The sequence below is a fragment of the Erinaceus europaeus genome, chromosome 20 (assembly GCF_950295315.1).
Source record: "Erinaceus europaeus chromosome 20, mEriEur2.1, whole genome shotgun sequence".
In the NCBI taxonomy this organism is placed as follows: Eukaryota; Metazoa; Chordata; class Mammalia; order Eulipotyphla; family Erinaceidae; genus Erinaceus; species Erinaceus europaeus.
Genome location: NC_080181.1, coordinates 45656073 through 45675222, shown reverse-complemented (window position 1 = coordinate 45675222; position 19150 = coordinate 45656073). Strand labels below are relative to the sequence as shown.

The following is a 19150-nucleotide window of genomic DNA, read 5'->3' as shown; positions in this document are numbered from 1 at the left end:
ACAAAGTTCCAAGATCAATTACCAGCATCACCTGATCAACCAGAACTGAAGATACTGTGTCCTTTGGGACAAAAATGAGTGAAACTAGAGGTGGCTGTGCTTAGCAAAACAAGTAGAGTTGAGAGACAACTAGCAGGTGGTTTCGTGCAGAATCTAGAGAACTGATACAGATGAACCTGGGGGGAAAAAAAAGAAGCAAGCAAACTGTTTCTAAGACTTGTGAGAACTATGGTGGTTATCACTGGGAGGTGTGGGGGGGACACAACTCTGGTGTGTTGTGAAACCATATAATATTATAATATTATAATCTTGTAACCTACTATTAATCACAAATAAAAAAACTTGAAAAAAAAAGACATGTCAATCTCTGGGGAAAAGGTAGTGAAACAGGGAAGTTGACAGGCTATGGGGATGGATAAAGATGACTTTCACTCTTTACTCTGTCTCTATACTGAGGGAAATGTTTACAAGCATGGTTTGACGTTTCTATGGGAAAAACCTGAATCATTTTTAAGTACAGGGGCATTAAGTCCATTCACACTGCTCTGCAGCCATCACTACTGCTCAGCTGCTGAGTGCTTTTCATCTTCAAAATAATGTACTAAAGCCTGACATTGCTTTAGTAAACTCAACAGCTTTCTATAACAATTAACTTAAAAAGTTTTGGCAGCCAGGGAGGGGGTGCAATGGATAAAGCATGGTCTCTCAAGCATGAGGTCCTGAGTTTGATATCTGTATCGCATGTGCCAGTGTGATGCTCTGACTTTCTCTATCCCCCTTTCTCACTCTCACTCTCATAAATAAGTTTATCTTTAAAAAAAATTACTGCCTTTTACTCATCTTCCTAACTCAAATATGAGGAAAACAAAATGACTTCAAAGTTATCTTAACAGAGAAAAAGTTCAATGGGATTGAACTTTCTGTCAAGCATCTCTCTCACAAAGTCCTAGGATTAAATATCATTTTTCAAATTTAGGATGATGAGTGTTAAGATGCACTATCATTTCATATACCTCATCACAGACCCCTGCAAGCGTCCACCCGGCTTTGACCTAGCACGTTATGATCGGGCCCTCCTCAATCGCTATCAAACAGGCCATGGCCGGTGCACCGCTATGTTCCATCGCTGGGGGGCCAGAGACGACCCAAACTGCCCCTGCGGCTCCAGACAGACTATGACCCACATAGTCAACGACTGCCACCTCTCCAGATTCAAAGGAGGTCTCGGAACTTTACATCAGGCTCAACCTGACGCTGTTGACTGGCTACGGAAGAAGGGCAAACGCTAGAAGAAGAATAATTTCATATACCAATAACAAATAAAAAATATATAATTCCAGGGGCCAGGTGCTGGTACAATAGTAAAGTGTATGTTACCAGGCGCAAAGATTGAGGTTCAAGGCCACGTCCCCACCTGCAAGGGGGAAGTTTCAAGAGCAGTGAAGCAGAGCCACAGATGTTTCTCTTTGGGCTGGGGAGATAGCATAATGCTTATGAAAAAGGACCCTGAGGCCTGAAGTCCCAGGTTCAATGCCCAGCACCACCATACGACAGAGCTAAACAGTGATCTGGGAAGAGGAAAGAAGAAGGAGGAGGAGGAGGAGGAGAAGGAGAAGAAGGAGGAGAAGGGGGAGGGGGTGGGGGAGGGGGAGGAGGAGAACAACAACAACAAAAGAGAAAGAGAGAGAGATAATGAATAACAGCAGCTTCATGAATGGTAAAGCAGTAGTCCTGTCCCCATCTGAAATTTAAAAAGATAAAAAAAAAGCCTGCTGGAGTGGTGGAATTGCAAAGGTGAAAAGTCTGACACCAAAGGGATTAAAAAAAAAAAGGTGAATAAAAAAATCAACTTAATTTTAACATCAAATTGCTTCTGAGCTAAAATATCATTAATATAACAGATCAAGTTCAAAGTGAAAATCAGAAGCCAAGCCCAGAGGCTAAACACTAACGTGTCCTGTCAACCAGGACGTGGAGTGGGGGAGGAAAAAGCCTGTCTTCAAAGGAACAGCCTAGGACCAACAACACAGATCCCTGGACAGTGCACCAGCTCCGACAAGCACCAGAGGAGGTTTCAGTGCTGTGGTCTCTTTCCTTCTGTCTCTTTCTGGAAAAGTCAGCCCAGTGTGATAAAGCCCACGGCAAGAGCAAAAACAAGAAAAGAAGCAATAGCCTAGTGGAGGGACACGTGGCTGAGAGCACAGGTGGCAGAATCCCGCCACTGGGTGAGAATTCTGGCACTACCAGGGGTACCAGCACACAGTGCTGGCATAAGATTTCCTTATACACTGGGGAAAAGAGAAGTCCCCAACCTCCTGTCTTTTTTTTTTTTTTGGTTCCTGCAGGGTTATCACTGGGGCTCAGTGCCAACACTATGAATCCACCACTCCTTGTGGCCATCCTCCCCTTTTTTCCCTATTTTTTATTTTATTCAATAGGATAGACAGAATTTGAGAAAGAAAGGGGAGATAGACACCTACAGACCTGCTTCACCACTCATGAAGCATCCCCACTGCAGGTGGGGGAGCAGGGGCTGGAACCGGTCAGTCAATCTTTATAAAGAAGCAGGACTCATTAGGACAGTTAGGAGTTTGCAAATCAAATAAGGTGGGAGAAGCAGAAGAGTCAGGAGTGTGGACTGCACTGGGGACAGTCAGTCTCAAGACTGCACACCAGAGTGAGGGTATAACGGACAATTTTGGAGACCATCTCTGGCCGCAATGGGGTGGAAGTCTAGTAAGGCTTTATACTGAGAGTGTGCTTTCATTTAAACACTGAACCCCCTCAGATTAGACTGAGGATAATGTTCCCCCTTCTCTGGCCCTGTGCCCCGTATCCTCCACCCACCCCACCTAGCAGGCCAGCCACTGAAGCGCCAGCTGAAGCCATCAAGCCATCGGTGCCTCCACGATGACTTCAATGGTGTAATTTGTCCAAGAAGAGAAACCAATTAACTTCAAAAACCAGACAAATCTAACCTCAAACCATCCTTAAGAGCTTCTTGGCAATTTTATAGCAACTCCACCCGATCGCTCTGACTATTCTCTTTTCCAGGGAAGAGTCTCATGTTGCCCTTCTTCTTTGTAAAGGACTGGTAGTTTGAAGGAGAGCTCTCTCTCTTTTTTAAACCAGAGCTCTTATCAGCTCTGGCTTATGGTGGTACAGGGGATTGAACCTGGGACTTCGGAACCTCAGGCATGACAGTCTGTATAACCATTATACTATCTACCCCCCACCTGAGGGAAAGCTCTCAACATGACATTTGGGTAAGTCTTCTAATCATAAGAAATTAAAAGTTTTCTTCTTTTTTTCCTCCAGGGTTCTTGCCGGGGCTCGGTGCCTGCGCCATGAATCCACTGCTCCTGGAGGGGCCCCCCCCTTTGGTTGCCCTTGTTGTTTTATCATTGTTGTGGTTATTATTATTGTTGTTGATGTCACTGTTGGATAGGACAGAGAGAAATGGAGAGAGGAGGGGAAGACACAGAGGGGGAGAGGAAGACAGACACCTGCAGACCTGCTTCACCACCTGTGAAGCGACTCCCCTGCAGGTGGGGAGCCAGGGTTCGAACTGGGATCCTTGCATCAGTCCTTGCGCTTTGCGCCACATGCACTTAACCCACTGCACTACAGCCCGGCCCCCTAAAAGTTTTCTTTTTCCTTTTTCTTTGCCCACTGGAACCTTGCACTTGCATGATTCCACTGCTCCTGGCAGACATTTTTTTCCCCTTTAAACTTCAGACAGAGATACAGAGGGAGACAGAGAAACAGAGTAGGAGAAACATCACAGAACAGCTCCACCATCCAGGGGGCATGCCCTTGTGCAGTGCACAGAGCTCCAACCCAGGTCCTCACACATGGTAAGTAAAGAATGCACTCTACCAGGTGAGCCAATCTCCCAAACTCAAGAAGTTTGAGAGTTTCCACTACTAGGACAGGTAGCTGAAGTAGCTCCACAACGGCAAAGAGTTCTGGAACATAAATCATGATTCCCCATTTGGGGAGGTAGAGGAAAGTGTTAATCATTTCAAGGAAATGATAAAAATACTCCTGAAGAAGAAGCAAGCTGGCCCTCTCTGCGTGACACAAGCAGGCCGGTTCCTTAATCTTGGGAGGCCAATGGCAACCTTGCCACCAACACGTCTGTGACGGCGGCAAGGAGCTCTCACTTAATTGAATCCACAGAACAGTGCAAGGGCCCTTGCCAGAAAACTCAGTTTTCAGTGGGCTGATAACCAACTCGAGCTGGAAGCACAGACAAGACAGCTGAAACTGGAGAGTGCCAAACCATCCTCCACTCCCCAGGCTTCTAAACACGAGGTCTCCACCACAGCAAATCTCAGTGAAGCTGTGCAGCTGGAAGGTGCTCGCCTCACCCAGGAATGCCTTGCTGACTCAGGGCTTAACCCCAGAGCCTCCACTTCTCCTTAGTGTGGCTTTAAGGAAAAATAGATGGGTTACTGTTTTATGCAGAATTCCATCGAGTGCATAACTACTGTCCTGGGGAACACACACAAAAAATGCCTGGTCAGTTTTCCAACCAGGCAGCAGAATAGACATATGATGTGGATTATTAAGGGAATGAAAGAACATATGCAAGAGCATCAAAAGGGAATAAATAAATAAATATACTTAAAAAAAAGAAAGAAAGAACATATGACTTATAGTTACACCTCTACCCCAAAATGTCTACTATAGTTACTTTTGGGAAAAGGGATCAAGGATCTAATTTCATTTGTTTTTTGCATTTTCTGAAATGGATGAGCATATTTAGAGTTAGAAAAACAAATTTAATCTGGGGAAAAAGCAGACGCTAAAAAGGATCCAAAGAAATAAGCAATAGAAAATTTTGTAATAAAAAATCATTTGACTTACCCAACAAACAAAAAAGATGGGAGTAAAATTGAGTGTACACAGAGACTCTCATGCCTGAAGCTCCAAAGTCTCAGGTTCAATCTCCTGCACCACCATAAGCCAGAGCTGAGCAGTGCTCTGGTAATATAAATATAAAACTGAGTGTATGTCTGTGGTCCCAGAGGTGGCACAGTGGATAAAGCATTGGATTCTCAAGCATGAGGTCCTGAGTTTAATCCCCAGCAGTACATGTACCAAAGTGATGTCTGGCTCTCTCTCCTATCTTCATGAATAAATAATCTTAAAAAAAAATGAGTGTATGTACCCATTTCCTAAACCCTGAGGCGTGCTCATTTTTATAAGTAAAAAGAGAAAGATTTTGTGAGTTCCCCCCAATCAACATTATACATGTTGGCTGATGCTAACATTGTCAAATTTGAAAGGTCTCAGATAACCAGATCACCTCAGGATCTGGAGTCACAGAAGGGAGGGAGACAATAGTTTCTCCTCTACAAGACAGATAGAAAACAGGAATCAAATGCAAACAGGTATCCTCTTCCCTATTGCAAAAAGAATCATAGACATCTTAACCCAAATGCACAGCACACACATGGGAGGACACACAAGGCCAAAGGAAAGCAAGGCTTTGGAACAAGGGGAAAAGACAAAGCCACAGCAGGGGCTGCCAGCGGCCAGCACTTGTCATCATCACATGACTTCTAGCCCTGCTAACAGTGGGCCCAAATTCATCCACCAGCCTTCCTGCAGACCAAAACTGCGAGAAGTTCCAAGACTGTGCCCAGGCCCAGCAGCTGGTGCACCCGGTGGAACACTCGTCATTGTGCCTGCAGACCTGTGTTCCAGCCTTAGGTCCCCACCTGTGGGTGGGGGCTCGAGGGGAGTGGGGCTTGATGAGCAGTGGAGTGATCCCACATGTGCCTCTCCTTTCTATCATCCACTATCAAAAAGGAGGAAGAAAATAAAATAAAGGAAGGTCACTGGGAGTGGTGGTGGTGTTGTGCAGTGATAATCCTATGCTTGAACCAAATCAGGCCTTGGGTAAGTTGGTCCCCAGCTCCCCAGGCTGACACGGGCCCATCGCTCAGGCCGGCAGCTCTACTGGCTAGAGAGAGCCTAGCAGCCACATATCCGTGGCAGTTTCCGGCTCTGTGGTTTCCTTGTACAGTTATCTTTAGCTGCCTTGCTCTAAATGGCCTTGGGATGTGAGTAACTGCAAGTTCTTTTTGGAGAGAGGTAAGGAAATAAAACCTGAGATCTTAAAGGATGGGGAAGACTTTTAGGGGAAAAAAATCAAGTTATTCTATTTACTCTTAATCTGAAAAAAAAGAGACTTGAGGTGAAAGCAAGCATTAAAGAACTTGCCCCTGAATGAAGCTGTTGGCGGGTGGATTACAGCTTCCTATCTCAACAATGGCCTGGGCACCAGCCCAGCAGGCAGCTCCAAGGCATTAGGAGCTGTGAGCAACCTACCCTTTGAGCCCAGGCAGGGCAAACAATGCGTAGACTCATCAGCAGAGACCACAAACACGCCCTCTTTCAAAGGTAAGAATTAAAATTAACGTTTTACCCTCAGAAGGCAAATTCTGATCTCATGATACATTTTTCCGAAGCTTCAGGTGCTGGAGAAGAACTTTACAATGGCAGTTTGTATTTCGCTTCTGTACACTTGGAAGTATGCATACAACTGCTTCTTATTCTAAGCATGACTGCCAGTGCAAACAATGGGACCACCGCCCCCAGGTCTGGCTGACCCACTTCCTAGCAGCAACCCCTCTGCCCTTAACTACCCAGGCACTGCCCTCAGGGCCTTAGTCTTCTGTATGTGAGGCTCATGAGGAGACTGGAGGCTGAGGCTTCTTCAGGTGATGAATTCAGGTACTGAAACCCCAATGCAAATGGCCTAAGTCTGAACTGGTCAGAAGTGCCTGCTTCCCAGGTTATCACCTCCAGTTAGTTTCCTGGCCTCTCCTCTGCTGATAAAACTAAGGAAAAAGTCATGGGAAATAAAGGGAGTAGCCTTACACCCACTTCAGCTACCCCCCGCCCCCCACACACACACACCCCGACTCCCACTCTCCAGTCTACCTTGCTTTTTCAGAGGGGGCTGGATATAAGTGAAGGCCAGAATACAGAAACCTTCTCATCCTCTGGGTCTTTTAACTGACTCTAAATCACACCGTCTCCAGCCTCAGGCTGGAAACACACAGGAAGAGTCTTAATACAAATCCAGCCTTGTGGTCCAGGAAGTGACAGTGGGGACAGTATTGGACTTGCAGGCATGAGGTGCCAGGTTTGTTGCCCAGCACCACCTGTGCCAGAGTGATACTTTGATCCTCTTGTGTGTGCTCCCACCTGGGTTAAAGCCTGAGGCTGTGACATGGCAAAGTGTGTGTCCTACTGGGGGAGCCACTTCCTCCCGGTCCTGCATTTTCTTTTACATCTTCCTTTCTATGCCACAAGCTGTGTGTGCCTTGAAACAAAAACAGTCTCACGCTGCGCACGAGCCCCTCCACAGTAACACACTTCAGCCATATCATCTCTGTCTTGTTTAGAGAGAAGTGTTAAGTCAGTGAAATCAACTTCAGTCAGTAACTCCTAACACAGGCCTCCAAAGAGGTCTGCAGCTCCTACTTCAATCATTCATCTTCAAGTTCTTCCAGAAAATAAATAAATAAATAAATGGAGAGGAATCACTCGTTTTGGCCCGAATAAAGTGCTCTTTCCCCCCAACTCCCTGTGACTGCTACTACGCCCCGTCCCCAGGAGTCTGCTATCATCTCCGCCTCAACAGCTCCTGCTCATTCACCAAGACTAAGCAAGCAGACACAGGCAGAAGCGAAGGGAGACCTTTCTCGCCACGCCCCTCCTACCATACATTAGTACAAGCCTCTTCTGCACCCCCTCCCCAGCAGAGACAGCGTCCAGGCACTCTGGAAGCACTTCCCCAGCGCTGTCACTGGCTCCTTTCCTAAGTGATGAGCTCCTGGGGTCAGTACTAGTAGTTGTCTATTTGCCATAAATGGCAGCCTGATGGATGGGCCGGGAAAGGTGAGTGGCCAGTGTGATGAACAGCACTATTACGTGGAGCCAATCCTCTCGGACAACCGTGGCTAGCCTTGGATTATTCTGTTTGAGGGTGTTGTGACCTTGAACCATGTAAGACTGTCAATTTCTGGGGCTGGGAGAGAGCTTACTTGGGAGAGCACACACCCTACCCCAGTTCAAGCCCCCCGGCACCACACAGGATGCACCAGAGGAAGCTCCATGGACAGTGGGGTAGTAGGTGCTAAGGTTGTCCCTCTTCTCCCTCTCTCCCCACCTGTCTCAGAAACTAAAATGAAAAAGAAAAAGAAAAAAAAAAAAAAGGCCGTTGGGAGCAGTGGAATCATGCATATAGGAAGCCACGGCAGGTCAGGACGGGGAAAAGGAAGAAGACAATAAACTTCTTAGCAGGACCACATTTTCCCGCTTGTCTCCTTCTATAGTTCAAGTCTACTCCCAAAGCTCACTTACAGGTTGATTATCTGGGTTACTGAAGGCTGCCAGCACATCCTTGTTAAACTGAAGTCCATCTGCTAAAGCAAGTGTTGCTTTAAACTGTGTCAGGACAACCATGGTTTACTGAGTTTCAAAAAGAAGGAAACACACTCTCTGATTTGCTCATTAAGTTTGGTAACAGGAACAGTCTGCCTTCATTTGAAGCATTAGAGGCGGCCATTAGCGAGTATAACAAGATCTTGCAATAAGATTCCTCTATCTATGGCTCGTGTTTCTCCAGCCTTCCTCCCACAACTCCCTACAGACTGATGCTAATCTCCAACGGTGCCCTTTATCACTCCTGGGGCAAAGGGAAACCATCCACCTTTCTTCAGAGAAAGGAGGGGAAGAACAAAGCAGTTCCCCATCTGCAGTCCAGAGGGAGGTTAAGAATTAAGACAAACAAAAGGTGTTGGATTAGTTCAGTGTTCTGGGCATACAAAAGTGTGTTTTTTTAAATCAAACTTGATTTTAAAAAATATATTAAAAAGGCATCAAAGTTCTCCCTGGGCAAACGCTAGAAGAAGAAAGCTCTCCCAGACAGAGCAGGTTAAGTGTAGCCAAGAAATGTTTAAGCAAAAGAGTAAGAAAGGAACTTGTCTACCAGATATTAAAATATAAAACTCTACCTCCAATAATTTCAACGAATGGTACTGGCACAAAAACAGACAGGAAGACAAATGGGACAAAGTGGGAAGTCCAAAAACACAGTCAGGAATTTGGAGGAGGATGAAGATGGCATTTCAAATTGGTAGGGAAAAGAGTTATGTTAACAGACGGTGGCAAGACAACGTAGTACTTAGGGGAGAAATGAGGCTGAGGTGATGTCTTTAGGGGGAATCCCTAGAATCAGAATGAAAAAGAATGAGCTACGTCACCATCTGACTTCTCTTGCATGTCAAGGAACATAACTAAGGAGGAAAATATGAACTGTGGCAGAGAGGACAGACGCAAGGACGCCACAGGCTTGGAAGTCCCATCACTAACCAGAAGAATCAATTCCTCTGGAAGAATAGTGGTGCCACCTCAAAGCGAAACTACCTAAGGTACAAAAACTGTGTAAATGAGTCAAGACAGATGTTGTGTTGATTTGTTTAGGGTCCCAGTTACCCAGCACCCACAGTGAATTTTACTATGGGAGAGCCTCTGGGCTTCACCACTCATTATTTCAGACATCCACCTTTTCTCCATGCCAATTAAAACTCACTACGTTAGGGGCTGGGTGGCACACCTGGTTGAGCGCACATGCCACTAAGAGCAAGGGCCTGGGTTCAAGCCCCCGGCCCCCACCTGCAGGGGGAAACTTCACAAGCGGTGGTGAGGCAAGTGTGCAGGTGTCTCTCTGATTCTCTCCCTCTCCTCTCTCAATTCTGTCTCTATCCAGAATAGACACTTTTAAAAGTCTTTAAAAAGTTTAAAATTCACTATACTTATGAAACTAAGGCTACGTCCATCTGTGTCTAGAGGCTTTCTGAAGCATTGCCCTGGGTAAAACCAGATTTGCTATCTCATCACCGCTTTCTCCCTAACTTTTCTACCTCAATAAATGACACAGCCGTTCGAGGCAATAACCTGGAGGCCATGGGAATTCACTTCCATCTTAGTCCTGATGCAGGCTCCAGCATGCAGCAGCCACCCTCCCTATCCCCTCTGCAATCACACCAGCCCCCCCCCCCATGCTCCCTGCACTTGCAACCCCTCCTTCCCCTGCAAGCTTCACACCACAGTGTGAATGGTCTTCTCAGAACACACCACCAGATCCCTTTCTGGCCTATGTCTCACAAAGCTTTCTAATTCAGCTAGAATAAAATACAACCAGATCAGAGCGCACTCTGGGGCGGCAGCGCCTCCTCTTACTGGCCTGCTTGGAGTGCCTTTCCAAATTATTTGAGACTTTCTGGCTCTCCCCTAGGCCTTGCAGATCTATAGGAATTCACTGCAACTGGTTCCTCATCAGACCTTTCATCATATCTCGGCTCAAACGCTGAGCTCTTCCTTCTTAGAACATCCACCAGAGAGGACACCACCCAGCCCTCACCCTATCCTACTGTCTCCACCATGGTGCCCACTGCTAGCTGAAATCCTTTGCAGTTTGGCCCAAAGAGACCATGTCTCTTCATGGCTATGTCACCAATACTCTTAGGGGTGGGGTGGGGACAGGACATCAAGCATCTGTGGAGAAGCAAGTCCTCAGCAGATGGGAGTGTTCTAACAGGCTAAGGTCACTCCAATGAATGCAACAGTAATGGTGCCTGAGGCCTCTAGAAGACCACACACACACACACACACACACACACACACACACACGTCCCTGGCTGGTCTCTCTGAATTCTGTTTTGCTTGTGTTGCTGTTTCTTGCCTGCTGTCAACTGTCACCACCCGTTAACATCTCCTGGCAGGTCTGGGGAGGGTGGGCGGCTCCATTACTTAAGTGCATGCCCTCAACACAGGTCCTCTAGCGTTCATCAAAACCCTTCTCAGCTCCTTTCAGGACCTCAGTCATTAAAGAGAGATTGTGAGCTACCAGTTTTCAACTCTCCAACACAGCACACCACGGCACCATCTTACTAAAGGTGCTGGCCTCGGGGCTGGGTGCTGGCATAGCCACAAACCTCTGGACTTCCACCCTTGAGGGCTGGGTTGACCCCTGGCACTGTGTACATCAGAGCTGATGCTGACATATCTGGCATCTCCTTCTCTCTCCCTTTCTGTCCTCCCTCTTCCCTCTCTCATGAAATAAAAGTACACCTTCAAACGCAATGTTCTTTGGCATCTCCTTCAACCCAAAGAAAATTTTATCTTAAAAAGAAGAAACAAACAAAAAAGACATTAGGTTAGAGCAGAGTCTCCCTTTTAGGGGAAATGTAAAAACTGAGCACACCCAGGGTCAAATTAAAGTGTAGTCCAGTGCTAAAGAATCAGGCTGACTTACACAGTGCACTGGGCATGCCGTTTCCAATTTAAGAGCCAGTGTGGGCTTCTGGCCCAGGCTGCCGGGCAAGGCAAAGCCATAATCAGAAGGCACACCCTACAGCCTCCATCCTGGTCCAGGACACCCCCAAAGTCCCCGAAGGCTAAAACTGTCCTCTGCAGTCTAAACACAGGGTGGAGGGGCTGAGAAGCCAGGCCCTTGGCTGGCAGGGTAGGGTCACCCCCCAGGCTCCAAGTAAAGTGACTTCTTAAGATTAGAGACTTAAAAAGGCATGTGGGGAAAGCTGACTGAAGTAGCAGCAGGGATAAGCTGGTTCCAGGAAAAGGGTTTCCTTTATCGGGAAGATAGAGCTGACACAAAGGAGAACTGTGGCCAGAGGGCAAGCCAGGTCCGGACTGAAAGAAAACAGGCACCCTAAGCAGAGATAAAAAACCTCCGTCCAAAAGGACCAGGTAGGTCAAAAGCAAGAGCGTGGAGCACTGGGAAGAAGGCATCTGGAGGCCAGAGTGATTCTGGTGGGCTGTTTCCTGCTGTGTATTGCTGGTGTAACAGGACCCCTGCTGGTCTGCTCACCCTGATTTTTACCCTGGAAGACATTTCTGACTGGGGGCTGAGGGCACAACGGACTATTGGCACAAAGTGCACTGGTAACTGTCCCCCAAGTTGTGGCTGTCACAGGGTTTGTCACTGGACTGCAGCCACATGCATCGACCTATGGCCACGCTCCAGCACCATTCAGAGAGAAGCCTCGGTGTCTCACCTGGATGTGCCCCTGATCAGGAAGCTGGGGCAGGACGGCCACAAAATTCCAGGCAATTAACTCAGGGCGCATCTGGAAGAAACCCTTGACCTGCGGGCTCTCAGGCCTTTAATCCATCTAAGTTCCCACCAGCTGCCTGCTAAGCTCTGGGGTCACCCAGAACTCTTTGCCGCAGAACCTGGCTCTAGGCTTCAGGGAGATGGACCCTAATGAAAACACAAGCGCGAGGACCTAGAACCCACCTCCTCTACCAATCCTGAGAAGAACTGGGGTCTGGGTCTGTTTGCGCTTCTCCCCCTCGCGATGCCTAATGCCTCAAGCTGACTTGCCACTGAGAACTCACAGCAGCTGGCCTGGCCCGACCGGCCCTCACCGGCCCACTGCGAGCTCTCAAAGTCTAACTCCCCTCCCCCGGCCCCTGCCCCTGCCCCTCCCCCGAGCCTGATCTGCACAGTCAGCAACTCCGCGGCCCACGTGTCAGGTTTCCTCCAAGCCCCCTTCCTGGACCCGCAGCCCTCTGCTCTGTCAAGTCCACCCCAATACCAATCTGCCGCTCCCAAACGTCCTCCCTTTGGTTAATCCCTTTGTTAATCCCGAGCGTGATTCCAGCCACTTCTAGGACTCAAGACGGGGCCCAGATGCCAGGCAGCGCACCTACATCCCTAAACTGAAACTGAGCTTTGCCGGGAGGGGCGGGGCGAGGGGCTGCCTCTCCACCTGATCACCCCCCCCCCAAAAAAATAAAATAAAATAAAAACTTGCTTTTGCCAAAGGCCCGGGGCGGGGCGGGCACCACCTCTCAGTCAGTCACAGGAGTGCGGCGACAGTGACATCTGCGCTGAGCAGGGGGCTCCGCAGCCTCCCCGGGAGCAGATCCGGCATCTCCGAGGCGCCGCCGCGGCCGCGGGGGTCTCGGCGGGGAGACGCGCGCAGGCGACAGCGCGCACCACACCGACCCCGGGGGCTGCAGCAGCCACAGGGCTCCAGGGGCCCCGCTGCGGAGACCCGGTCGGGGAGGGCGGCGTTCCTGCACCCGCTCCCGCTCACCTGTAGGCGGCCACGGCGCGGGTCTGCAGGTACTTCTGGGCGGTCATGACTCCCACGAAGAGGAAGTTGCTGTCGCGCGGGGCCCCCTCCCGCGCGGGCCCCTGCGGCCAGGGCGGCGCCCCGCGCGCATCGCCCCGCGTCCCGCCGGCCTGAGGCGCCGCCGCCCGGCCCGGCCCGCAGCGCTCGGGGTTGGCGCGGCGCCGCGGGCCCGCGCGCTTCAGCTCGGAGGCGCGGGGCAGCACGAGGCGCGAGGCCAGCACGAAGCCCAGCACGAGCCCGAGCAGCACGCTGAGCCAGGCGCGCCGGCCCCGCGCGGCCATGCCCCCGCCGCTCCGCCCGCCGGGCAGCCCCGCCGCAGGCTCCGCGCCCTCAGCCCGCCGCCCCCGCCCGCGGAGGCCGGCCCGTCCTAGCGGCGCGAAGCCCGGCCCGGGCAGCGCCGCGGCCGCCGCGGGCCCGCCGCACCCATCGCGGCCCCCGAGCCGCCCGCAGGCCCCGCGCCGGCGCTTTGTTCCGCGCGCCCGCCCACACCGCCGCGGCCTGCGCCTTTAAGCGCGGACCATGCCCGGCGCGCGCCGGCGGCGGCTCGGGCGCGAGGCGGCGGTCGCGACGGCTCCTCCCGCTGGCGCGCGGGGGGCGCGGGGCCAGCGCGACGGCGACGGCAGTGGCAGCCGAGTCCAGGCCCCCGGCCCGCCCGGCGCGCCCGGGTCGCGTCCCCCGGCTGGCTCGGCTCGGCTCGCGCGGCGCCCGCCCCAGTCCTCTTCGTGGCCGGCTCCGCCGCTGCAGCTGCACATCCTCCGGCTTAGCTCGCCATGGCCACAGGAGCCCCTCACGTCACGCACGGCGCGTTATGAAGCGGCCCCGGTGGCGGCGGCGGCGCGTGGCCCCTCTCGGGATCCGTCCGCGCCGCCTGATTGGCCCAAAAGTGAATGGGGGGCGGTTCACGTGGCCAAAGTTTGACCAAAAAAAAAAAAAAAAAAAAGTCTCCTCGCGGAGCCCGGCGTTCGCCCCGCCCCTCGCGCGCGGTCTGCGGCCCGGCGGAGGGAGGGGGCGTGGTCCCGGCCCGGCCCCGTTATCCGCGCGGCCACGCCCCCTCGCCGTCCTGCCGGCCCAGCGGCGGCGCGGGGCGACCCCTTGGGGCAGGACGAGCGGGAGGCGCGGGGCCGGGCGGCCTAGTTAGCGGGGCGCTTGGAGAAGGGGGCTCGGGGCCCGGCCCTCCCTGGCTGTCCTCAGATACTCTCCGCCCGGCCCCGCCGCCGCCCGCGCCCCGCGCCTCACACTGCGACTCTGTTCCCGCCGCGGGCGGGCGGCACGTATGGAATCAACAGGCGGGGCGACGTGCGCCGGCTGCAGGGCCCGGGCCCACCCGCCGCCGCCGCCTCTCGCCGGGAAGAACAGCCGCCTTTACTGTCCCGCCCGCCCGCGAACAGTGCCGGCATTGACCGGGCGGGGGATGCGCCAACTCCGGGGGGGGGAGCCGCCAGCGCCGCGGCCCCGACGGGCTTCTGCGGGCAGGTCGTCCCAGCCTGCGGCTCGGGCAGGGGTTTAACACAGCCAGTTATCAGTGCTCTGGCTTTTTTTTTTTTTAAGACAGGTTTTTAGGACGACCCAGTGCATATTGATGCATGTATTCCTTTGCAAAAAAAAAAAAAAAAAGCCTGGAGCAGACCTGGAAGGGGTGCAATTCGGTTTTCAGGCATGAGGTCTTGATTTCGATCCCTGGTACTGCATGTGGCAGAGTGATGCAATCACTGTCTTCTGTCTTTCTCTTTTTCACGTTAATATAAAAACACTTTGTAAGTAGGGCTAGGGAGATAGCACAGTGGTTATGCAAAAAAAAAAAATTTTTCATGCCTGAGCCTCTGAAATCCTAGGTTTAGTCTCTAACACCACCATAAACCAGAGATGAGCAGTGCTCTGAGGAAAGGAAAAAATGTGTGTGTGTGTGTGTGTGTGTGTGTGTGTGTGTGTGTGTGTGTGTGTGCGCGTGTGCCCATGTGTGCGTGTGTGCATGCGTGTGTGCATGCGTGTGTGTGTGTGTGTGTGTGTGTGTGTGTGTGTGTGTGTGTCCTCCCTCCCCCCCCCCTCTGTTTCATGGTGGTGCTGGGACCTCTGGTGCCTCAGGCATGAAAGTCTTTTGCAGAACCATTATTCATTCTGAGTTTCTCTCTCTCTCTCCCCTATTTTTTTTTTACCAGAGCACTGCTCAGCTCTGGCTTATGGTGGTGCAATAACCATTATGCTATCTACCCCTGCCCCTCCTCTCTCTACACACACACGGAAATAGTTCACCTGTTAGAACACACACTTCACTACAAAAAGACCTGGGTTTGAACCCCCAGAACCCCAGAGCCCCTTGGGATAACCATGCAGGGTATGGACAGAAGCTCCATGAAAGGTGGAGTGGTGTTGTGGTGCCTCTCCTCTTTCTTTCTCTGTCTAAAATTAAAAGGAGAAAAAGGGAGTCGGGCGGTAGCGCAGCGGGTTAAGCACAAGGACCAGCAGAAGGATCGCCGTTCCAGCCCCCGGCTCCCCACCTGCAGGGGAGTTGCTTCACAGGCAGTGAAGCAGGTCTGCAGGTGTCTATCCAACAATGACAACAATAATAACTACAACAATAAAACAACAAGGACAACAAAAGGGAATAAATAATTTTTTTTAAAAAGGAGAAAAAAAGTTTCGGGAGCAGATGCAAGGAAAAAAAGAACTCAGCTAAGATAACAAAAGCTGAAGAAATTTCCCATACTGAGTCAATATTAACCTTGCTACTTATTCACTGATATATTGTGGTTTTGACATGGTTTTGACATGAAACTCCTGGAGAGCAAAGTATTTCCCTGTGACCTGAAAGGTGTCCTTCATTTCATCCAAGGAGCCCAGGAATTAGGGGACAGAAGACAACAAACATCCCTGCAGTCACCCTCGGATCACGCTTCATTGTTAATGTGACCAAAAGATCACAACTGAAAAGTGTCACGTTGCAGAAAACATAGACTTTCTGTGCGACTGAACGAGGGTCACTCTTGTGCATTCTTTGCAAGTGACCACTTTGTCTGGCACTCATGATCTGTGTCAAAAATAGTCCATCACCCACCTACTCACAGGCACCCGCCCTAATCCACATCTAAAAATAAAATGCCTATTATATTCCTGAGTACAGGATTCCAGAAGTGGTCCTGGGAAAAATATAGAACAGACACCTGGGAATTACAGGATGGAAAAACATCCAAAGGGGTTTCCAGTAAGACCACAAACCACAAATACCAGATGCCCCCAAATTCAGCAGCAGCCCCATAATTCCCAGTGATAGTCATAAAACAGAAGAACTTTGGCAAGTTACAGCTGTCCAATTTCATAGTGTACTTACTGATGTCAGCGTTTCCTAACCTGCTTGCTCATCGAACATCTTTCTCCTTTCCATATACTGTCCTAGGATAAAATCTAATGGGGAGGACAGACATAATGGACAGGGATAGACATTTGGAATATGATAGGGATTCAGCTTCAAGTCCCTGGTCGCTAGCTGTCCTCTGAGTTCCTAGGCCAACAGACTTACCTGCAGATTCAAGAGGAGTGTTTCTTTTATAATAAAGGTTAAGAAAGCTGCCTGGGAGTGGTCCGAGAGATGGTGTAGTAAATAAAGCAAAAAACCCCAGCAGCACATGTACCAGGTTGATATATGGTTCTTTCTCTCTCTCCTCCTATCTTTCTCATTAGTTAATAAATAAAATCTTTTTTTAAAAAAAAAGTTGCCTGGGAGATGGCACAGTGGATAAAGCTTTGGATTCTTTGAGTGTGAGGTCCCAAGAGTTTTATCCTCAGAATCAAATGTGCCACCACGAATGGTGTCCTGGTGTCCGTCCTCTCCCTCCCTCCCCCCTCTCTTACATTAAAGATTTTATTTATTAATAAGAGAAGATAGGAGGAGAGAGAGAGAGAGAGAGAGAGAGAGAGACCTCATGCTTGAGAGTCCAATGCTTTATCCACTGTGCCACCTCCCAGACCACTTGTGAAGCTTTTCCCCCACAGGTGGGGAATAGGGGCTTGAACCCTGGGTTCATGTGCATGGTAACATGTGTGCTTAACCAGGTGTACCACCTAAAGATTCTTTTTTTGCCCTTTTGTTGCCCTTGTTTTTTATTTTTTGTTATTGTTGTTGTTATTGATGCCATCATTGTTAGATAGGACAGAGAAAAATGGAGAGAGGAGGGGAAGGCAGAGAGGGGGAGAGAAAGACAGACACCTGCAGACCTGCTTCACCGCCTGTGAAGGGACTCCCCTACAGGTGGGGAGCCGGGGGCTCCAGCCGGGATCCTTAAGTCAGTCCCTGTGCTCCGTACCACCTGTGCTTAACCCACTGCACTACCACTTTTTTTTTTTAAGAGAGAGTGTGTATATATGTATCTGTGGATGAGAGACAGAGGCTAGAACAAGGCTCAGCTCTAGCATATGCCACTCTGTGAACTAAACCTGCGGTCTCATGCCTCTAATACCTATTGGGCTCCAATGCCCAGCTATCCCCCCTCCACCCCTCCTCTGTAATTCATTCATTCATTCATTCATTTATTTATTCATCCATTCATCCATCAATCAGTTGAGTGTGTTTTCTATTCTATCAAGGCTCTAACTGCGGTTTCAGTCCTGTATAATCCCACTGCTCCTGGCAGAACTTTCTCTTTTTTTCCAGACAGCAGGTGAGAAAGAGAAGGAGAAACACTACAGTACTGCCTAGCAGCTTGTCAAGTTTCTCTCGTGCATGGTGGTCCTGTGTGGTGCCAGGGGCTCAGGCATGGTGAAGTGTGCACTCTACCAGGTGGGTTGTCTCCTCCTTAACCTATTTTGAAAGGACAGGCTGGTCAGATTTTTGTTTTTATTTCTTTATTGGGGAATTAATGTTTTACATCCAACAGTCAATACAATAGTTTGTACATGCATAACATTCCCCAGTTTCCCATATAACAATACAACCCCCACTAGGTCCTCTGTCATCTTTCATGGACCTGTATTCTCCCCACCCACCCACCCCAGAGTCTTTTACTTTGATGTAATACGCCAATTCCACTTCAGGTTCTACTTGTGTTTTCTTTTCTGATCTTGTTTTTCAACTTCTGCCTGAGAGTGAGATCATCCCATATTCATCCTTTTGTTTCTGACTTATTTCACTTAACATGATTTTTTCAAGGTCCATCCAAGATCGGCTGAAAACGGTGAAGTCACCATTTTTTACAGCTGAGTAGTATTCCATTGTGTATATAGACCACAACTTGCTCAGCCACTCATCTCTTGTTGGACACCTGGGTTGCTTCCAGGTTTTGGCTATTACAAATTGTGCTGCCAAGAACATATGTGTACACAGATCTTTTTGGATGGATGTGTTGGGTTCCTTAGAATATATCCCCAGGAGAGGAATTGCAGGATCATAGGGTAGGTCCATTTCTAGCCTTCTGAGAGTTCTCCAGACTGTTCTCCACAGAGGTTGGACCCACTGACATTCCCACCAGCAGTGTAGGAGGGTTCCTTTGACCCCACACCCTCTCCAGCATTTGCTGCAGTTACCTTTTCTGATGTATGACAGTCTCACAAGAGTGAAGTGGCATCTCATTGTTGTCTTTATTTGCATTTCTCTGACAATCAGAGACTTGGAGCATTTTTTCATGTGTTTCTCAGCCTTTTGGATCTCTTCTGTGGTGAATATTCTGTCCATGTCCTCCCCCCATTTTTGGATGGGGTTATTTGTTATCTTGTTGTTGAGTTTGGCAAGCTCTTTATATATGTTGGTTATTAAACTCTTGTCTGATGTATGGCATGTAAAGATCTTCTTCCATTCTGTGAGGGGTCTCTTGGTTTGGGTAGTGGTTTGTTTTGCTGTGCAGAAGCTTTTTAATTTGATGTCGTCCCATAGGTTTATACTTGCCTTAGTCTTCTTTGTAATTGGATTCGTTTCATTGAAGATGTCTTTAAAATTTATGCAGAAAAGAGTTCTGCCAATATTTTCCTCTAAGCCC

The 19150-nt window shown here is 49.7% G+C and overlaps 1 protein-coding gene across 1 annotated transcript in view; it reads right to left on the bottom strand.

Annotated features, from left to right (window-relative positions):
* CHSY1 (chondroitin sulfate synthase 1) overlaps positions 1–14043 on the bottom strand; it is a 63565-nt gene extending 49522 nt beyond the window's left edge. The window contains exon 1 of the mRNA XM_007529257.3: positions 13149–14043. Within this exon, the coding sequence (XP_007529319.2) occupies positions 13149–13468 (320 nt within the window). The 5' untranslated portion in view covers positions 13469–14043. The remainder of the gene's footprint in view (positions 1–13148) is intronic.
* Positions 14044–19150: the final 5107 nt, after the last annotated feature.